The following is a 20148-nucleotide window of genomic DNA, read 5'->3' as shown; positions in this document are numbered from 1 at the left end:
GCATGCCAAGACGCATGAAAGCTGTGATTAAAAATCATGGTTATTCCACAAAATATTGATTTCTGAACAATTCCTGAGTTAAAACATTAGTATTGTTGTTTCTAAATGATTATGAACTTGTTTTCTTTGCATTAATTGAGGTCTGAAAGCACTGGGCTTTTTTTTTCATTTTCACCATTTTTCTTTGTCAGAAAAAAAATACAAAATTTATTGCTTGGAAATTCAGAGACGTTGTCAGAAGTTTATAGAATAAATGAACAATTTACATTTTACTCAAAAATATACCTATAAAGAGAAAAATCAGACAAACTGAACATTTTGCAGTGATCTCTTAATTTTTGCCAGAGCTGTATATTGGCTCATCTGTATGTAGGTGCTGTACATTTGTCACCCAAAATACAAGCAAAATATGAATGAAAAGCCCTTAAAAACATTATCTGTTTGCATATACTTTTCTCCTACATATTTCTCTATTGTATCTACATGGCATTCGCCACTTGGTTACCTGTCACTGAGCAGACCATATGTTCTGAGTGTGATAGTGTATCTCATCACTTTCTATATAGCTAATTCCATGCAGAGATAAGTGTTTGTGGAATTACTTATTAAAATCATAACTGAGTTTAAGGAAGTGATCCTTAGAGAAAGAAATTTTTACCCGAGCCTTAATTATTTATTCAGTTACTGCTACTGAATACATAATATACCAGCACCTTGAAACATATGGAGAGAGGCAACACGCTTCATTTTTTATAAAGCATCCCTGTCTTCTCTCTAAAGCTGGCTGTCTACTTGGATTATGTATATACCAAGCCAATTAATATTATTTATTATTTATTTATATAGTTCTAATATATTCTGTGACACTCTACAAACTAGAAATACAAAGTATGTACCGACAGGAAGCAATATATGCAAAAACGCTTCGACAAATAGAAAGTAGGTTTTGCTCACAAGATCATACAATATAATAGTATTATTTATTATTAAATAACTATAGGTATAGTCATCAATTTAACACAAGAAGTCAGACTAAGGTTGAATACCAGGCAACTCATTTCTTATAACCACATGCTGTAAGGAAAAGCTTGTTGCAAAATATTGTAATTTACGAGTCCTGAATATTAAATTCAAAAACGAAGTCAGAAAGTCGGTTACCTCTTAGAAGAGTTCAAAAATAAAACATTACCTGGAGAACTATAATTTTTAAGACTGTATGAATACTTTGGACATTTGTGTTCTTCTTGCTCTTGCCTACAATCAGGCCTATTCTTTATCCAATTTTATTTTTTATTTTTTAAAGGCTGATGTACAGCACAAGAATAGTTACCTGACCTTGTCCTCAGAAAATTATTGATTTTATAGGTTAGATTTTCCTTGAATTATTTTACTTAATCAAATCTCTTCAAGACAACTTGATGACTCTGGTTTCCAATGTAAAATTTGTTTTGGGGCTCCCAATTTTCACACGCAATTTATAGTACTGGTTTCGCTAGATGGGACAGCAGAATCATTTTGTCTCTTCTGGATGACTGCAGGGCCTGGTTTCTACTACAACCTTTGCAGCCCTTAATGTCTTCTATTCAATAATTTTAATACCCATTTCCCTTACTCTATGTGGGAAACTCTAGAAATCTGTTATAAATATTTAAATTCAGTTATTTTTCTATTTCTACTTAAGGTACCGTCACATTAAGCGACGCTGCAGCGATAACGACAACGATGCCGATCGCTGCAGCGTCGCTGTTTGATCGCTGGAGAGCTGTCACACAGACCGCTCTCCAGCGATCAACGATGCCGAGGTCCCCTGGTAACCAGGGTAAACATCGGGTAACTAAGCGCAGGGCCGCGCTTAGTAACCCGATGTTTACCCTGGTTACCAGCGTAAAATGTAAAAAAAACAAACAGCACATACTTACATTCACGTCCCCCTGCGTCCACTTCCTGACTGACTGAGCGCCGTACAGTGAGAGCAGAGCGGTGACGTCACCGCTGTGCTGCTTTCACTTTCACTTTGCGGCGCTGAGTCAGAGGAGGAAGCAGACTGCAGGGGACGCAATGTGAGTATGTGCTGTTTGTTTTTTTTACATTTTACGCTGGTAACCAGGGTAAACATCGGGTTACTAAGCGCGGCCCCGCGCTTAGTTACCCGATGTTTACCCTGGTTACCAGTGTAAAATATCGCTGGTATCGTTGCATTTGGTGTCAAACACAACGATACACAGCGATCAAACGACCAAATAAAGTTCTGGACTTTATTCAGCGATCAGCGACATCACAGCAGGATCCTGATCGCTGCTGCGTGTCAAACTAAACGATATCGCTAGCGAGGACGCTGCAACGTCACGGATTGCTAGCGATATCGTTATAAAGTCGTTTAGTGTGACGGTACCTTTACTCTTCTAATCACTAAAGAAACTAGTAGAGATTGAATCTGTGGAGAACAGTTTTATGGGAACTACACTCCTCAGCATTGAAACTGCAACACCAGAAAGCTAAAGTAGTGCAATTATGGAAGTCTCAGGGTCGATAGACATTTCAATGATATGCAAATATTAAAAAAATGGAAACAAATGTTTCAAAACATTTCGATATATGCAGTATCAAGTATGAGCACCAAGCACAGAACTACATGCAATTGAATGCCTTGGCATGGTGTCAGTGAGATTATTAATGGTTGTCTAAGACATGTTCTGCCATACTGAATGCACTTGGGCAAATCATCAAGAATTGCTGCTGGCAGCTGCTTTTTCATAGCCGACTAATGATGTCCCAGATGTGCTTAATGGGTGACAAGTCTTCAAATGCTGCAGACCATGGTAGCCCAACATATGGCCCGTCATTATCATGTTGAAATATTGCTCCTTTAACACTTTGAAGAAATAGCCATACCACTGGTTCCATCATCAAAACAATTTAATGCCAAGCAGTTAGTGTACCTGGAATGAATACTAAAAATGTCTGCCTACTATGTTGCAATTTCAATGTTGAGAGTGCACACTAGAAAGATATGATACACATTTAAAGTGAATCTCTAATCAGATGCATGCTGCCCAATCCAAGGACAGCATAGAGTGGTGTTGGAGACACTGATTCCATCACAGGGTTATTTATTGCTTCTTTGCTGTATCTGTCATATAACGGATCTTTATTTGCTTTGGTAGAAGTTTAGCACTGTAGTTTTCTCCAATACATGTGCTCAGAAGCCTTTAGAATTACATGAGTTGCAGCTCCTCCCAACCTCTGATTGGCAGATTTCTTCTGATACCCAATATAGGGAGCTAGTCAATCAATGGCAAAAGGTCATGGATACCCATGCCCTCATGAATAGCTGGACTCAGCAGCGGACTCGTGCTGAAGCTAATTAAGTGAGATTGTATGACAACTTCTACAGGGAATCCAGCAAGTGGCCCATACATCAGGGAGGGGATGTTTGTTGTTTCAGATAGGATTGGGTCATTTCAATGTTCCATCTACTTTGACTTGTAGATTAGGCTGGTGGCAGTCTACATCACCACTGCTTGTTTAACAGCATGGAAATGTTTTGATGGAATTATTATTTCATGCTTTGAAGTCTTTTTAAATAAAATATTCTTTCAATTTGTATAAATGAATCTGTAAAGAGTAAAGAAAAAGTCATTTTAGAAGTCTGTAAAAATTGACCTTGTTAATTGCTATGGTGGACAATTTTCATTGCAGCTTCTCAGGGTTTATACTTTAAATATGTACAGTGTACTGATTTAATATACAGTATATTAATCATGAGATTGACAAATGATTCACGTGATGTAGACTAGGGAAATATTTACTGTAGAAAACACTATGTGAAATGATTGCCTTATTGATTGAACAAGCTGTGACTTGAAATTTTAACCTTTCTCACAGCCATTGAGTTTTAAGATTTGTCTATTAAAGATTGGCTAATACTAAAATTTACCTTGTATATTCGTTTCCTACAGAGAAAATGAGTGATTTCCTCTCTCAACTAAAAACTCCAGCTGCTTTACTTGCTGCTCAAGGAAAACCAGGCCCTCCTGGAAATGATGGACTTCCGGGACCACCTGGAGATCCTGGGCCTCCTGGTTCTCAAGGTAAATTTAGGAGTGCATTAGTTAAAAGAGCTGTACAGCCAATAAAAATATTAGGAAATGTGCTTAGACTGGTGTAAAAAGTACGAAAAGAATCAAGACTTGCCTTCACCCTGCAGTTCTCATTCCAATCTTTTCATGGTCCCTGCTGGTCTTTGCTTCTTGGTCCTGTCTAGACACCCCAGAAATGGAAGAAAATACCTACCTAGCCAAGAAGTGGCCACAGCGGTGATCTTCCTCTGTCTGAAACTGATCCATTTTCAATATATCAAGGTGGGATCAGGAAGCAAAGACAAGTGTAGACTAGATAAGTATAAGAACCAGAGCTGTAGGGATCCATAAGGATAACTATGAATTCTTTTCCTATTTTTTACCATTATCTTTTACTTCTTTTTATAATCATAGAATGTATAATAGAATATTTTCTTGTGCAACCCAGTTAATCCAAAATAGTTCACTATGATATAAGGCTAAGCAAAATAAAATGTCTTGTAGGTTCATTTGGTGAATAATTTCTATATTTGTGCTTGAAACATAATACAATACAAATATATTACATATGCATTCCCAGGCAGGAGAATGATTCCAATATAAAGATAATTGGATACATTCCAGTGTTTTAATAGGTGTAATGATATCATTTACTCAATGTGGCATAGACTTTACATGAGGACTTGCCCATATTTCTATGAGGCAAGCTATTTTCCATGATGGGTTTTATCATGCAATGACACAGTAACGTGGTGCTCATTTATGTTAATAAAAGAATGTACAAGTAAAACTATTGAACAAATGAGATCTTATTATGTTAGCGTTCTTCAAAAGAGCAAAAAATGATGTTAAATGTAAATTCAGATCATGTAGCTTTGTCATTTTTTATACAAACTGTGGGGTTATTGGTTAAAAACTTTAATCATCCCACATATCTATACAGTTCATGTTCTACTAAGTATGAGTCACACAACTAAAACAGTCTTAAAAAAAACATTGCATCAAACTATTATTTCCATTTCAAGAGAAGAAAGCACTAACAATAGATCTAACAAGAGATTCTTATTCATCTGAATTGTAGACAATTTGACCTTGGTTATTGTTTCTCGCTACATTGTATTTGTGCATTACCATACTTAGCAATACTATTTCAATATGCATATGTCGTACAATATGCTAAGTCATATGCTTTTAAATAATTAACACAGTAAAAATATTATATGCAGATACTTAATTGACATTAACACAAAGCTTTTCTGCCTACAAAAAAGCTTATCCAAAATTAATGAGAAAATCTAGGACACTGAAATAAATGGTGAACAAATATGGGTAGGTTGAAAGTCATAGATTTTATTAAAGAGTTGTACTAAAGTTGCTTCCACAGTTTTTCAAGTATTTTTATTATATAGTTTAAACATCCTATGATAGTTTTGCATGCCATTAGATGGATTACAATATAGATAATATACATGACAGTTCAACCCCATGTCATGGGATCATCATAAACCTCTTTACTTTCTTAAAGCAGCAGTCCAGCATTTCTTTATATATATATATATATATATATATATATATATATATATATATATATATATATATATATACATATTGTACATATACTCATCATTCTTCAGATCAGCCATATCTTGCTTCTTTTCAACCTCCATTATGATTCCCAGACTTCACACTGCTTTTTACTCCCCCGTGCTCTCATACAAATGTCATGAAACATTAGCATAGCATCACATGGGCAGCTAGAGCCAATACCACATCTGTCTGCTGTGGTAACACTGTGATTATCCTTTCTCTATACCCTCCAAAATATCGTACTATAGATTATGAGTAAATATTTAGGGAGACTGAACTGTCAACTTCATCATCTCCTTCATCATTACTGTGTTAGGAGCTGTGTAAACATTATCAATTACTATGATAGGAGTTTCTTCCCTATCCTGTGGAGAGAGTGTGTGATACATTCTATGCGGTCACCTAATACAAGTGACCCTGTTGGCTGAGATGGTGACTCCCTTCAGAGAACAGAAAGGCATTTGATTCCTTAGTAGTCACCATGAGATCACATGACCTAACTGAAGAGCAAAATATTATGAATTTTAACCTCTTCCCAACATGGCCAATTTCCTTTTTGGCATTCTTATTTTTTCGTCTTGCTCTTCCAAGAGCCATAACTTTTAATTTTTCTGTCCACATAGACCTATGAGTGCTTTTTTTTTTACAAGTTGTACTTTTGAATAACATCATTCATTTTATCACATAGCGTCCTGGAAAATGGAAAAATATCCAATTAAGGTGAAATTGCGATAAAAATGCAATTCCGACATTATTTTGGGGATTTTAATACCACGGTTAATGCCATTGGTAGCTGCATTTAACAGGTTAACAGTTGTGAGTGAAGCCCTGCTCCACCCACGGCTGTTAGAGGCAGATCCTGGCTGTGTGTTACAGCCAGCCATATCTGCCGGGTATAGGTTGGGCTCATTTTGACACTCCATACTCCCGCTCCCAACTTGCGTCATGCATGTATGGCAGATGTAAGTAAGGGGTTAAAATAGGGAGTAGTAGCTGCATAGGGTAATATTAGCTGAAATATATTTATTGGGGGACTGGTCAGATATTGAATTTAAAGAAATACTGGACTGCTACTTTACGGTGTCTTTACAAGCATTCTGTCAAGATGATGGGATGCAAGTTATGGCACTTGTTCCATCTTCATGATAACAGGTTTGTTATGCTGTAATCTTACTGGCTAATTGTCACTTGGAAAAATTGCACAGGCACACATTATCAAACATAAAATCTATGAAATTGTGGATTTTTAAAAAATAAAGGAACAATGGAACAGCTGCTCATAGCAACCAGAGTGCTCTGTTTTTATTTTCTAAAGCATCTCTGAGAACTGGAATCTGATTATTTACCATAGGTAACTCCAACTATTTCTTTGCACTTATTTTGATATCCCCTAATATTGTGGTACAAAACCAGTTACTTTAAAGTTTTTCCTCTTATTGATGCTGGAGTGATCAACATATGCTAAGCCGGTTTTATAAAACAAAAATAAGCATGCCAGTCTTTTGGTAGTTTCTTGATAGGTGGTTCCTATCTATTATGTTTCCGGTAGTTTGGTCTTCTCTGGAATCAGAATAACACTGAAATGAAGACAAGGCAAAGGTTTCCAGAAGAAGTATGGAGTCATACATTGGAACGAAAAAACTCAAAAACACAAATGTTATAATTATATATGAGAAATCTACTGATTGGAAAATGAAATCAAATGTGAAGATTGGAGTAGTTTTGTGCTAGTTGACTCTGTTTAGCCACGGTGTACAATCCTATGTACAGTAGTTGCATTGTGTTAAATTTTGCCGTGGAGTTTACTGAATAATGTAATTGTGAATTTTATTATGTACTGTATGTGAGTATTATGTGAGTCTGAACAAGTATTGTTTCTGACGCTGAGTGATTCATGATAAATAAGGTTATTGTACAATTGGGATTCTTCAAGTCTGTAAAATCCAGGTTTTAGGTGATAGTGTTTGCATTTTTTTCTCTTTTACATATGACTGCGTGTTTTCTTCATTTTTATTTTCTGTATATATAGCCTATTTCTACAATATACTGTTGGGGAGCACATCCTTATTGCATACCTATTGTTTACAAGTCACAGAAATATGTATTTAATTGAAGGTTAAACACAGACTTCTGTGAACGAGGAGCAAAATGTGGATCACTAAAACTAATTCTGTTGGCGGAGGTGAGGGTGCACATACTATTCCACATGCACTAAAGCATTTACTGAAATGTAAAGTCATCCTTTAATGTGAATACATGGGTGTTTTATCTGGATATATTCCTCTAATGCAACCGAATCCAAAAAAGAAAGGCACCTACAAAAAGGGCCTCCTAATCAAATTATTATTTGTCCTCTTACTCAACTATGTGAAAAACACAACAGCCCAGGAAAATATCCACAAATAGAGTCAAAGAGCTACAGATAAAGCCCTGTAGTTATAAGTCCATTTTGCAAGTGATTTCTCACGATACAGTTCCAGTTCTGTACATTTCTGGAATATACTTACAGTCAGTTACATCTCATGGTATGGTCACAGGAGTTGTCCTTCAGCCTACCACAGCATGACCTGGCTGTAGTACACAGCTGAGCTGCTGCTGCGTGAGCTGGGACCGGACCTAACTCTGTTCCCTGCACTTTGCTACAACCTTGTTAGGGCTCTTACAATATGATGACAAAAAAACAATTATTTTTTTTAACTTATTATTTTTTTAGAAAAAGTACTAAAACATAAAAAAGTTAAAGTCCCACAAAATAAAGCTCCCATTTTAATTATACTGATACACTGCATAAGGAATTCTGTAAAAAATAAAATGTAAAAACAATATCAGATTCAATGTTTCTTGTTCATGCCTACTACCAAAAACAAAAAAAAGTGATCAAATAGTTTTATGTATCCAAAAATTGTACCTGTGAAAGCTACAGCTTGTGCCACAAAAGACAAGCTCTCATAGAACTCTGTCTACATAAAAGTAAGAAAGTTCTAAGTATTAGAATATTTCATAACAAAAAAAAAGCAATTTCTTTTGGAAAACTAGCAAAACATAAAAAACCCTATGTAAATTTGGTATTGTTGCAATCGTACTCACCCGCAAAAAAAACATAACAGGATAATTTTACATAATAGTGAATGGTGTGTAAAGAAATATACATATAGAATTGCTATTTGTGTTTTGTTTCCATAAAAAAGTGTAAGAAAAGTGATTAAAAAGTAACATATACCCCCAAATAATACTAATAAAAACATAGCTTGTCATACAAAAATAATTGCTATTATGAAAATTGTGAAAGTTATGGCTCTTCCATGACAAGCGAAATATCTGTTTGTTTGTTTTTTAAAGTACAAATGTAATAAAAAAAATCAAAAAAATCATAATCATCCTGACCCATAGAATAAGGTTAACACTTTATATCTGCAGCATGGCAAAAAGGGTATCATTTAAAATGCAAGAACAAAACCAGAGGTTTAATTGTTGTTTTGTTTATATTTTTTCCAATAAAAAGTTATAATAATATATTAAGAATTTATATATAACCGAAAAATGACAACATGTAACAACAAATCTTCAAAAAAATTCTAACCCTTATTTGACAGTCACATTTTTTTTTTTTTTAAAGTTATGGCTCCTGGAATGCCACAATTAAAAAGTGAAAAAAATGGTCTGTAATAAACGCCAAAACTAGTTAATAAGAATTTTTTGGACATATCAAATGTACAGTAATCCATTTATTGCAGTTTTGTTTAGAAAGAAAAAATGGGTAAACTCAACGATATAACAATCTAAAATAAAAATGACACATATGGGCAGATGACATGATGAGAAAATGGTCATATACCAAAATGGTTCCCCACTAAAACGGCAAAGGCCCACAGTACTAGTGTCAATTCTGAAAGATGAAAATACTAGTTCTGCCCTATTCTATTACTATGGATACCCAGAGAAAACCATATTCAAGGAAGTCTATCATTGAGTAATACCTAACAAAAACAGTGTAAATCAATAGAGATTATATCAGCACATTGTCAATAAAGCACAGAGCCATACATTCAGTATGGAAGAAATACATGAATCCCTAAAACAAAGGTAGATTACTGGAGATTAGTATTGGCATTCAATTAATTATATACTGTAGAACAGAATGATTTGTTCTCCAAACAGCAGAAATGTACAAAGTCACACATAGGAAAAGAAAAGGGCAACAATGCAATGATTGCAGTGATTACAATGATACATTATTCATATACAAGGATCATTCTGTTCTTTATAATTAACTCAATGCCCCTAGTGAATTCCAGTATTCTATCTATATTTTAGGGATTCATGTATTTCTTATACTGTATAACGATTGTATTGTTCTGTGCTTTATTGACATTGTACGTTTCATCTAATCTCTATTGATTTCTACTATTTTTGTTAGATGTTACTCTTTGATAGTCTTCCTTGAATATCATTATTTTCTGGATTTTCATTGTAAAAGCTTATGGCAGATGTAGCATATTCAATTTTGTTCACTGTTTCTTTCATTTTGCTGGCTGACACAGGTACTGGGGGGGCATTGCCTTCTTAAAAAAGGGCTTTTTATGGTTGTATGACTAGTTTATCATCTTCGTCTATTCCTAGGTGTTTTATTTGTTTTAACTGCTATTTTTACAAAGTTTCTTTGATTTTTCTCTTTCTATTTAGAATTGTAGTGAATTATTTTGATATGCAAAAAAAAATATTTGTTTTTTTTCCTGGACCGTTGTGTTTTCAGCATAGTTCTAACAACAGAAGTAATCTCAACAATAGCCAACAAATTACTATAATTTAGGCCTACCAGTGAGGAAAAGAGATCATGTATATTTCGGTATTACGTTGCCCATAAACTGATTTTAACAATTTGGTCATTATAACTTTACTGCATTGGTGTTGAACAGAATAGTAACATTATAACTAATGTTTCAAACATCATTACCTTTCTTCTTGGCTTGAGAAGTAGGTGAGTGCCTCAACTTAACCAACTTTGTGAGTAACGGAAACGTTTTTTATTTCATGTTTCAAAAGCTGTTAATCTTACAGATCTCTCAAGACAAGATGAAAGGTAAGGAGGAGGTATATGTAATTCATGGAAAATTCTATTTTTCCGAGTTCAATTCTCATAACCATTAAAAATATCTTGGCTCTAAGCATCCTGAAAATTCACCTGTACCTTGGCCATAGCCATAGGTTACCAGCAGCCAATCAAGTTCTTTGGCCGGTTTACAACAGCATACCTTTACCTCAACTGCATATAAAAGTAACTGGAATAGAGAAAACACTGGAATGTGGTTTGGCTTCATTGAAGAAAATTTGGAACTGCTGTCAAAATGGAGATGGCATACTAGTGGCATATTATATTCGATGGCTGGTGCGATATTGTTCTTAAGTACTATATAGAGAGAAATTGGACCTCTTCCTACTTGTGTTTATCACAATTAGGGCTTTTGTACAGTACCGATTATATTGAACAAGTGCTATGCGTAGTTTTCACATATAGTACTTGTACCCCATGATATACTATGAGGCTGTGCTCAACATCTGAGACACGTCCAATTTTTATCGAAGTTTCAGATCAAAATTGGCAATGCAAGTCTATGGGTCCATGAAAAAAAATCGGACTACACTCAGATGTCATTCGAGTAAGTTCCTATTTTTACGGACTGACAGAAAGGACAGCATGGAGTAACTTTTTTTTTCTCCACCTCCAAGAAAAACTGATGCTACTCTGATCAAGCTCTGATTAGAGGCTGATCAGAATAATCGGATGATTTTTCTCAGGAGCAGAGGAAACAATTGTGTCCTTACGGTGCATCCAATATAGGTGCTATTTATGGTAAAATACATTACTTACTAATCTTTCATTGAACTCAAAAAACATAGACAAGGACATTAAAGAAAAAATCTAAATGTCACTTTGTTCTCCTACCTGTTTATTTCCAGTGTACGCTATAGTACTTAACAACCAATCTCATGCTAGCCTTTATCAGCCCTATAAAAGGCTGTGGCTTCATATCAAACCACATTCACCTATCATCCAGTATCATGGTGCAGATACCATTTTGACAAATGTTTACATTTATAGTATGGAAATATTCTAATATTCTATGCAATAGTAATGTTGAAATATTGTTTTTCTGTATACTGTAAGATTTTGGTACTTTGTGTAGGAGGGTTTTTCATCTGTGTTTAAAGGAATAAAATAATGAACATATAAATACTGTGTAAAGGGATCTTACTACTTACTTATCAAAAGAAAAGATATGACTTGGTGGTACTTCATTCTAAAGTACTTCTGGTGTAAAAAGTCATTGTTATATGTACCAACTTCTGCCTACAGGACTTTATAGCCAATGTGATAATCAAATGTGATTGTTTTATTTGACCAAAACCATGTTTTTATGCAAAAAAAAAAGCTCCGAAGTGCTGGACACTTGGAGTCTCCCTTAATTTTTGGTAAATAAAGTTATTTGCATTGATGATCATATAGGCAACTTGAAATAACAGTGGCCTTATAACTGTTACGTAAAGGGAATCTGTCACCCCCAAAATCGTATATGAGCTGCGGCCACCGACATCAGGGGCTTATCTACAGCATTCTGTAATGCTGTAGATAAGCCCCCGATGTAACCTGAAAGGTAAGAAAAACAGGTTATATTATACTCACCCAGGGCGGTCCCGCTGCAGTCGGGTCTGATGGGCATCGCGGTCCGGTCCAGCGCCTCCTATCTTCATCAGATGATGTCCTCTTCTTGTCTTCTTGCCGCAGCTCCGGCGCAGGCGTATTGATTTGCCCTGTTGAGGGCAGAGCAAAGTACTGCAGTGCACAAGCGCCGGGCCTCTGACCTTTCCTGGCGCCTGCGCACTGCAGTATTTTGCTCTGCCCTCAACAGTGTCCTTAATACATGTGTAGGTTATTAAATGTGGATCTATAATTTAATGCAGCTTTTTGCAATAGGAAAGGATGCAGAATACCTCCTGTTCTCAGTTTACACTATAAGTTGGCTGCTTGGCTTTTGCTGTGTAATAAAATGTTTGAGCTTTTAATTAGAAAGGAGAGATATTAATTTTCATTCAGAAAGAGCTTCCCTCCAATTCCAGTTTTAGAATTCGGCTATGCGAAAGGCTTTGTTATAAACATCATGATTTTCGTACTAAACTCAAATCTTCATTTATACCTCAGGCTCTTTGGAATATGAGAACACACCCACAGAAATAACATGGATCACATTAGCAAGATGTGTGCTTGGGGACGAAAATAAGTCTCCACCCATGTATAATATAAGGACAGTAATGTATACTCCAGATACTGAATAATTTATAAAGAAAAAAATGGAGTTCAATACAAGATTTAATAGAAACAATATTTATTATAACAAAAGAATGTTTAAAAACCAGTGTACGATGTACAATACATAAGAAGCAAGGAGACCCTAGTGGACATACATCCGGATCACATGCACCAAACTATATAACTATTATATCACCAAGGGTTTACATATCTGCCACATTTCTAATGATATGTTTAAATAATGCCGGCCTGATTATGGACAAGTGTCCCCCCTATACAGAGCAACCATGCATAAGAGCGGGCAGTCATATATATCAAATATCAAAAGTGGAGTCTCTTACCCATGGAGGAGTAAATGGTGCCAGGGACCCTGGATATCCCCCTAACGCGCGTTTCGCGTAGCTTTTTGAAAGAGGGAATGAAGAGAAGCTTCATATGTCCGGCGTTTTATACTGCTGGCCCATCTACCGAATACTCTGAAGTGCGCATGCGCGCCACGATCCCTGCAGGAAGTTGTGCTCACTGCCCGGCATTCACCAGGAGCGCACGTCAAGGGGAAATCCCCATCTGACGTCACAGACATGCGCATCTGGGGGAACTGAAGCCGAAGCAGAGAGAATTCCCTTGCAGGCGTGGGGCCCATGCGCAGAGATCGATACTGGACATTGTGACAGAAGTGCCTGAAACAAAGCACCGAAGTGCCATATGCGCTGTAAAAGCCAGGATTTAGATAGACAGTAGCTCAATAGCGCACGTCAAGGGGAAATCCCCATCTGACGTAAGGTACTGGACATAATAAAAAAGTGCCTAAAACAGAGCACAAAAGTGTCATATACGCTATAAAAGCCAGGATTTAAAGAGGCAGTGGCTCAATACAATACCGAGCCACTAAAGCACAAGTACTTACAAAAGACAAAAGCGAAACTACACGGGACACTACATATAATAAAGTGTAAAGGTGATGTGAATATGAAAGTGAAATAATGATACATATATATTCCTAAAAAATAAATAAATAAAAAATAAATTACAATATATATATAACGTTCTTACATGATGAACAGTGTGAATACCTATGAAACGGCGGTGCACCAATAATACACTTGATACATACATATATGAAATACATATGAATATTAAACAAAAAAGACATGTATTAATGCTGATACAATATGAAAACAGTTTACAGAAGACTTCTCAAAAGCTTCTCTTTAAATACTTCCACATTTGATAATAAAGTTACTGGAAAGAAAACCTGGAATTTATATTATACTGATTCATGTACAGTTTGGTAAATCGTTTTGATGAGAAAACTAGCAAGATTTATAATAGACACTTAAGCTGATCATAAGCATAACGTAAAAGCCATCTTTAAGGGTTATTTCATAAATGGACTTTTGTTGGATAGTGCATGTAAATACAGGCAATTTTGCAGTTTACTGCTTACTAAAATTTTCAGTGGTTGTTGAGAAAAAAACACTTTTCTTTTGTTTACGGCTTGTTGCCATGGTGACTGACCACTGCTGTTAAATAGCAGAACAAGTGCAGTGCTTACAAGTTATTTTTTATTGAGCATTTATATATTGTTTTGAAGCTGACCCGAATCGCTAGAGAGTGCTGTTGCCGCATCATTTTGTCCAGTTACAGAACAGTGTTTGTAGGCTAAATAGTAGCAGTGGTCAGTCTCCTAGATAACGTGCAATAAACTGAAGAAAAATGGCTCAAATTCAATAAGCAGTAAATTGCAGAAGTACGTGTTTTAACAAACATTATCCGACAATATCCAACATTAAAGATGAAAATCCTTTAAATCAGGACAGGCAGACATTACCATGTGTATTGGGGTCTGTTCTTTCTTACCAAAAAGTAGATATTATTGAAAGAGGATTCTGACATGTTAGTTGCATGTAGGAGATAAGCCACTGCATTTCATAGTTTTCATAGGTTTTAGAGTTGAAGGTAGACTTAAGTCCATAGAGTTTAACCTATAGCCTAATATGTTGATCTATAGAAAGGCAAAAAAACCATGGGGCAGCTATTAATGAGTTATTACCCCCTCTTTATTTAAATACACATGCATGCTCTACCCAGCCATATTTGTATGTTTATGATGGAGTTGGACATAGCAAGTGTTGGCCAAATGAATGTTAATTTATACGGTCGGCATTACATTTGGCAAGTTCTTCAAAATTACCCAAACTTATGAATGCTTTTTTTGAGAACTATATAACTTATACCTGATATTCTATTGTATACTGAGGTATAGAGCTACAGTTATCTCATACTGTATGCAGATCCAACTGTATAGTACATGTTAAAGCATTTAGAGGGACTGAGCTTTGTTAGATATCACAGTGCCTTTCTCTATATTGATACATTGCTGTCAACCATGGTATTATTCCATGGTTTCTGAAATAAAAGCAATTTTGTCTTCATGGCATTCAGATTGCTTCTCTACGTAGTTATAGAAATTCCACCATTCCGTTACCTGCTTGAATGTAGTGAAAAAGCAATCAATGGATTTGAAGGATGTGTTTTATGAGACACTTAAGGTACCTTCACACTAAGCGACGCTGCAGCGATACAGACAACGATGCCGATCGCTGCAGCGTCGCTGTTTGGTCGCTGGAGAGCTGTCACACAGACGGCTCTCCAACAACCAACGATGCCGATTTCCCCTGGTAACCAGGGTAAACATCGGGTTACTAAGCGCAGGGCCGCACTTAGTAACCCGATGTTTACCCTGGTTACCAGCGTAAATGTAAAAAAAAAAAACACATACTCACATTCCGGGGCCCGGCGTCCGCTTCCCTGCACTCCTCCTGCATCCTGTGTCAGCGCCGAACATCTCCGGCATCTCCCACAGAGCAGAGCGGTGATGTCACCGCTCTGCTTTACGGCCCGCACTTACACAGGATGCAGGAGGAGTGCAGGGAAGCGGACGCCGGGCACCGGAATGTGAGTATGTGGGGTTTTTTTTTTACTTTTACAATGGTAACCAGGGTAAACATCGGGTTACTAAGCGCGGCCTTGCGCTTAGTAACCCGATGTTTACCCTGGTTACCAGTGAAGACATCGCTGGATCGGTGTCACACACGCCGATTCAGCGATGTCTGCGGGAGATCCAGCGACGAAATAAAGTTCTGGACTTTCAGCAACGACCAGCGATCTCACAGCGGGATCCTGATCACTGCTGCGTGTCAAACTCAACGATATCGCTATCCAGGACGCTGCAACGTCACGGATCGCTATCGTTATCGTTGTAAAGTCGCTTAGTGTGAAGGTACCTTTAGGGTACATTCTTGTTTGCTCGGCTATAGTTGGAACTCTAATAGCAATTAATGGAGGAAGCTTGCTCAAGGGTCTCCACCTCTTCACTCACTAGTGGTTGGATGCCAGCTGAACAGTAAATTAGGGACCCTTGTCTTGAAGATAAGTGAGGGTCCCAGAGGTGATACCTACATCTATCATACATTTAGCAATCAAACAAAAAAATAAAAATTCAAATCTGCTGCATATGTTAGGCTTGCTTTTATTTATACCTGATATGAACCATTAGGTAGTACCTAATGTTTTCAATCTTTAAATTTTCCCACTTTAAACAAATACTTATACTGAATATATTAAAAAATGTATAATAATCAATATATGCAATAATTATTAATTTAATCTAGGTATTTTAACAGCAATAGCAAATAATAATTTTCACACAGTACAATCCCAATACTCACCTAATAAAGATATAACTTGCTAAAATGCAGTACATTAAGCTATGCAACTACCAGACCCAAATGTCAGGTGGATAGCTAAATAAATGTCACATACTGTATTTTTTACATTAGCTTATATTTATTTTTATTTGGTCCTGTTGTATACCGTAGTTATTTTTGCATGAAATGTGGGCAAGCAGTGTGACAAAGTACATAACTATATGAGAATACATTTTATCTCCGCAAGGTCAGAAATTCTAAAACAAAAGTTATGCGCTTTCTTAATATGCAAATTCAACCTATGTATACTATAGACTGAAGGCAAATTGTGTTTGGCTACAAACAAATTAATCTCGTCTGCACTTGCCTACCCTCTTTATTCTAGCTTTGCTTGTTATCTGTATCACATTCTCTTGAATTATTAAACACTCACTGGGAAAATCAAATCCATATTTTTCAAAAGTTCTGACAATAGCTTGTAATTGCATTTTTCTAAGCAAATGTTACAAGAGGCATTTCTACAGTGTGATATACTTTTAATAGACAAGTGTGTGAACATACTGTACGTATTGGATGATGTGGCACTAAAAAGAAAAAAAACGTTACAATGGTGTAGTGTTTGTGCATAATGTTCATCCATAATATACGGAGATAGAACATGAAGTTCTAAATATTTTCACAGAGTCAGATTTAGAGTAGAAATTACAAAAAATAGATTCAAACAAAAAACAGCAAACATTATCTGAAAATAATATGCCTAGTAAAGTGCCAATCTTCGAGCCAACTGAATCATGCCCAACAGTCTGACTGATAGAAATACAGTGTCTAACAGCCTAACATAAGAGCTAGAGTCAATAAAGCTGTGAAGTTTTAAGGTTTGAAAAACCACATCAGAGTAGCTGTATAATTCTTTTTGAAAGCTTAAACTCAATTTCCACCCACCTAGCCTGGTTGACAGCTTCTCATTGTCCTTCCTGCTGCTGACATCTCACAATGCTCAGTACAAGCTGCAGCTGTCAGTCAGGCTGGATGGGTGGAAACTGCATAGACTTGGACTCTCTATGTAGCTGGGTCCATTTTAATCCCTGCATTGTACAGCCATTCTTACATGGATTGTCAATGCAAATACTCAACATTTATCATGTCTAGGAGATCATGGGTGCTATTTGCATTGTGAAATTTGATGACTGATCCACTTTAACTGTGTGCAAAGATGGATGAAGACAGAAGCATTGTAATACTTCATCTTTGTCTTTTCCTATATGTTACTGTCAAAATGATCTTCCTTTACATGCAAGTTCTTGTTACTAGAAACCACATCAATTACATATATATGCACCTAAACTTATTTAAAACAAAATCCTGAATAAAGTGACTCTTTCAGCTTTTTCTTCCAACATCTCAATCCTCCTTGAGACAGATTTGTTGTTTAGAAGGTGCTGCCTGAATTTATCATCTCGGGCTGCAGCTGTTCCTTATGTCTTTAGTAACCAGCCTGCTTCAGGTTTCAAGTTTCAAAGAAGGAATGGCACTGGAATGAGAGCAGAAAATAATACAATTCATTGGTAGCTATGAAGACATATCATTCCCCAGTATATTATTAAAATGGTTTTCCAGGATGAAAATCTTGGTGTCCCATCTTTAGGATAGACCTTTAATATCGTATCGGTGGGATCAAACTCGGCATTCACACCAATCTGCTGTTTAAATGGGTATAAAGCATGAAAAAAGCCATTAATATTGTGATCCTGAAAAGCCAAGTTAAATTAGATGTTTGTCCTTTAAATACATAGGTGAATATATAAATTTTATTTAAAATTCCAGTTTATTTTGCTAAAACTAATGAATGGCTTTGATTACACTGCTATGATTCTGTAATTAATCTGAATGTGATGAGACTTTATCAATAACACTAATATTACTGGTATTTGTATGACTTCTAAAGCTTGTGTTAATTCTTTGGGGTATATTAACACAAGAAATAAAGCATAACAGTCTAGTCTATAAATGTACTCTTATAAATGTTTTCTGAAACTATTGGCCTTACTAAATGTATAAGTATGAATATTAATGTATTAATATGCACAATATAACAACATTATAGGGGTAAGAATAAATAGTGCATCAATGCGAAATTCTGTCAAAATGATTTTATCATTGATAATAGATCCATGAGAGAAGATCTGTTGGAAGTCTATGAGTGAGTCCTATAATAAAGGAAATGTTTAATCAAAAAATCACTAAGTTTTATACTGTTTTTTAAAATGTTTTTGTAATGCTTTTCACTTTTTTATATTACCATCTATAAGAGAAAAGTAATAAATCTTCCAAATTTTCTCAGTGGCCACTAGTCCTTGTATCGGACTCAAACTTCCAGTTTTTTTTACAAAAGACTTCCCAGTGGTTATTTTCTGAGTAACCTTTCCTATATATCCCTTTAACACTGCCATGAGATTCTTCTTTACTAAAAATCATAATCAAAATTATAATTAAACTGATGTTTAAATATTTATTCAGTGTGAAAGGGGCTTGAAAAACAGTGGCGGAAAAAAGTCACAGACTTTACAACTGTGATCTTCTCAAATGTATCGATGATATTTCAGAAGACTATTTAACTTGAGTTGCCATTTAAATCACAAAACAGATACTTACCATATTGTAAAGTATTGTGATTTTTATATATTCCTATCATTTATTAGTACTGTATTAATTTTCTGTCCATAGAACCCTTTTGCAAATCCATTTCAAATCCTTTTTCATTATTATTACGTCTTGCAAGGCAGTGAAAAGCAAGTGTTTCTAATCTCCACTCCTCAAGTATGCCCAATGGTTCTAGTCATCAAGATTTCCGTAGTGTTGCATGAGAACGTATATAATTTGCGTCAAGGCCTTAGAAATAATCACAGCTATTTACTGTATAGGATATCCTCAAATCATAAAATGTTGGGAATACTTGAAGACTAGAGCTGAGGAAACTGGTACAAACCACAGATGCATAAATTGTGTAATAAAGAAGGGTTAGGTTCTGTTCACACTAGCATCATGACTGCCAACAACAAAAGAGGCAGATATGACGGATTGAGAAGGCAAGAAGAGTACTGCAGACTGCAGACTGACCTATTCCTAACGTCAAAAATATGAGAACCTCAGAGAAAAAGCAAAAAATGTCAGTATAAAGAGAGCCTAAGTGTTTTACTGTATGTACTGCAGCACAATGAATGATGTAACTACAATTCTAAATGCTTTTGAGTTGTTCTTCAACTGCACATAATTCTTACTGGATAATTGTCAAAGCATGTATCTTCAAATTATGAAATAAAGTTTGTTTTGTCTGATATAGCGTAATCTGTTTCCTGGAAATTCATCTGTGTGGTCTTTTCTTTGTCTGTTATTTTTTAGGAGTTAAAGGGGTTGTCCACTACTATGACTACCTCCTTCTCATCCCCCCGTTTGGCCCGGCTAAAAT

The 20148-nt window shown here is 35.8% G+C and overlaps 1 protein-coding gene across 2 annotated transcripts in view; it reads left to right on the top strand.

Moving 5' to 3' along the window:
- COL19A1 (collagen type XIX alpha 1 chain) overlaps nt 1-20148 on the top strand; it is a 1614879-nt gene that overhangs the window by 1580395 nt on the left and 14336 nt on the right. Inside the window, exons 50-51 of one of the 2 annotated variants that reach the window (XM_077289964.1) lie at nt 3960-4091; nt 7216-7348. In XM_077289964.1, coding sequence (XP_077146079.1) covers nt 3960-4091; nt 7216-7241 — 158 coding nt within the window. In that variant the 3' untranslated portion in view covers nt 7242-7348. Of the gene's footprint in view, nt 1-3959; nt 4092-7215; nt 7349-20148 lie in introns of those variants that run through there. The other variant, XM_077289962.1, reaches the window with a different exon arrangement.

Source organism: Ranitomeya variabilis, chromosome 2 (genome assembly GCF_051348905.1).
Source record: "Ranitomeya variabilis isolate aRanVar5 chromosome 2, aRanVar5.hap1, whole genome shotgun sequence".
Lineage (NCBI taxonomy): Eukaryota > Metazoa > Chordata > Amphibia > Anura > Dendrobatidae > Ranitomeya > Ranitomeya variabilis.
This window is presented reverse-complemented; position numbering and strand designations above follow the sequence as displayed.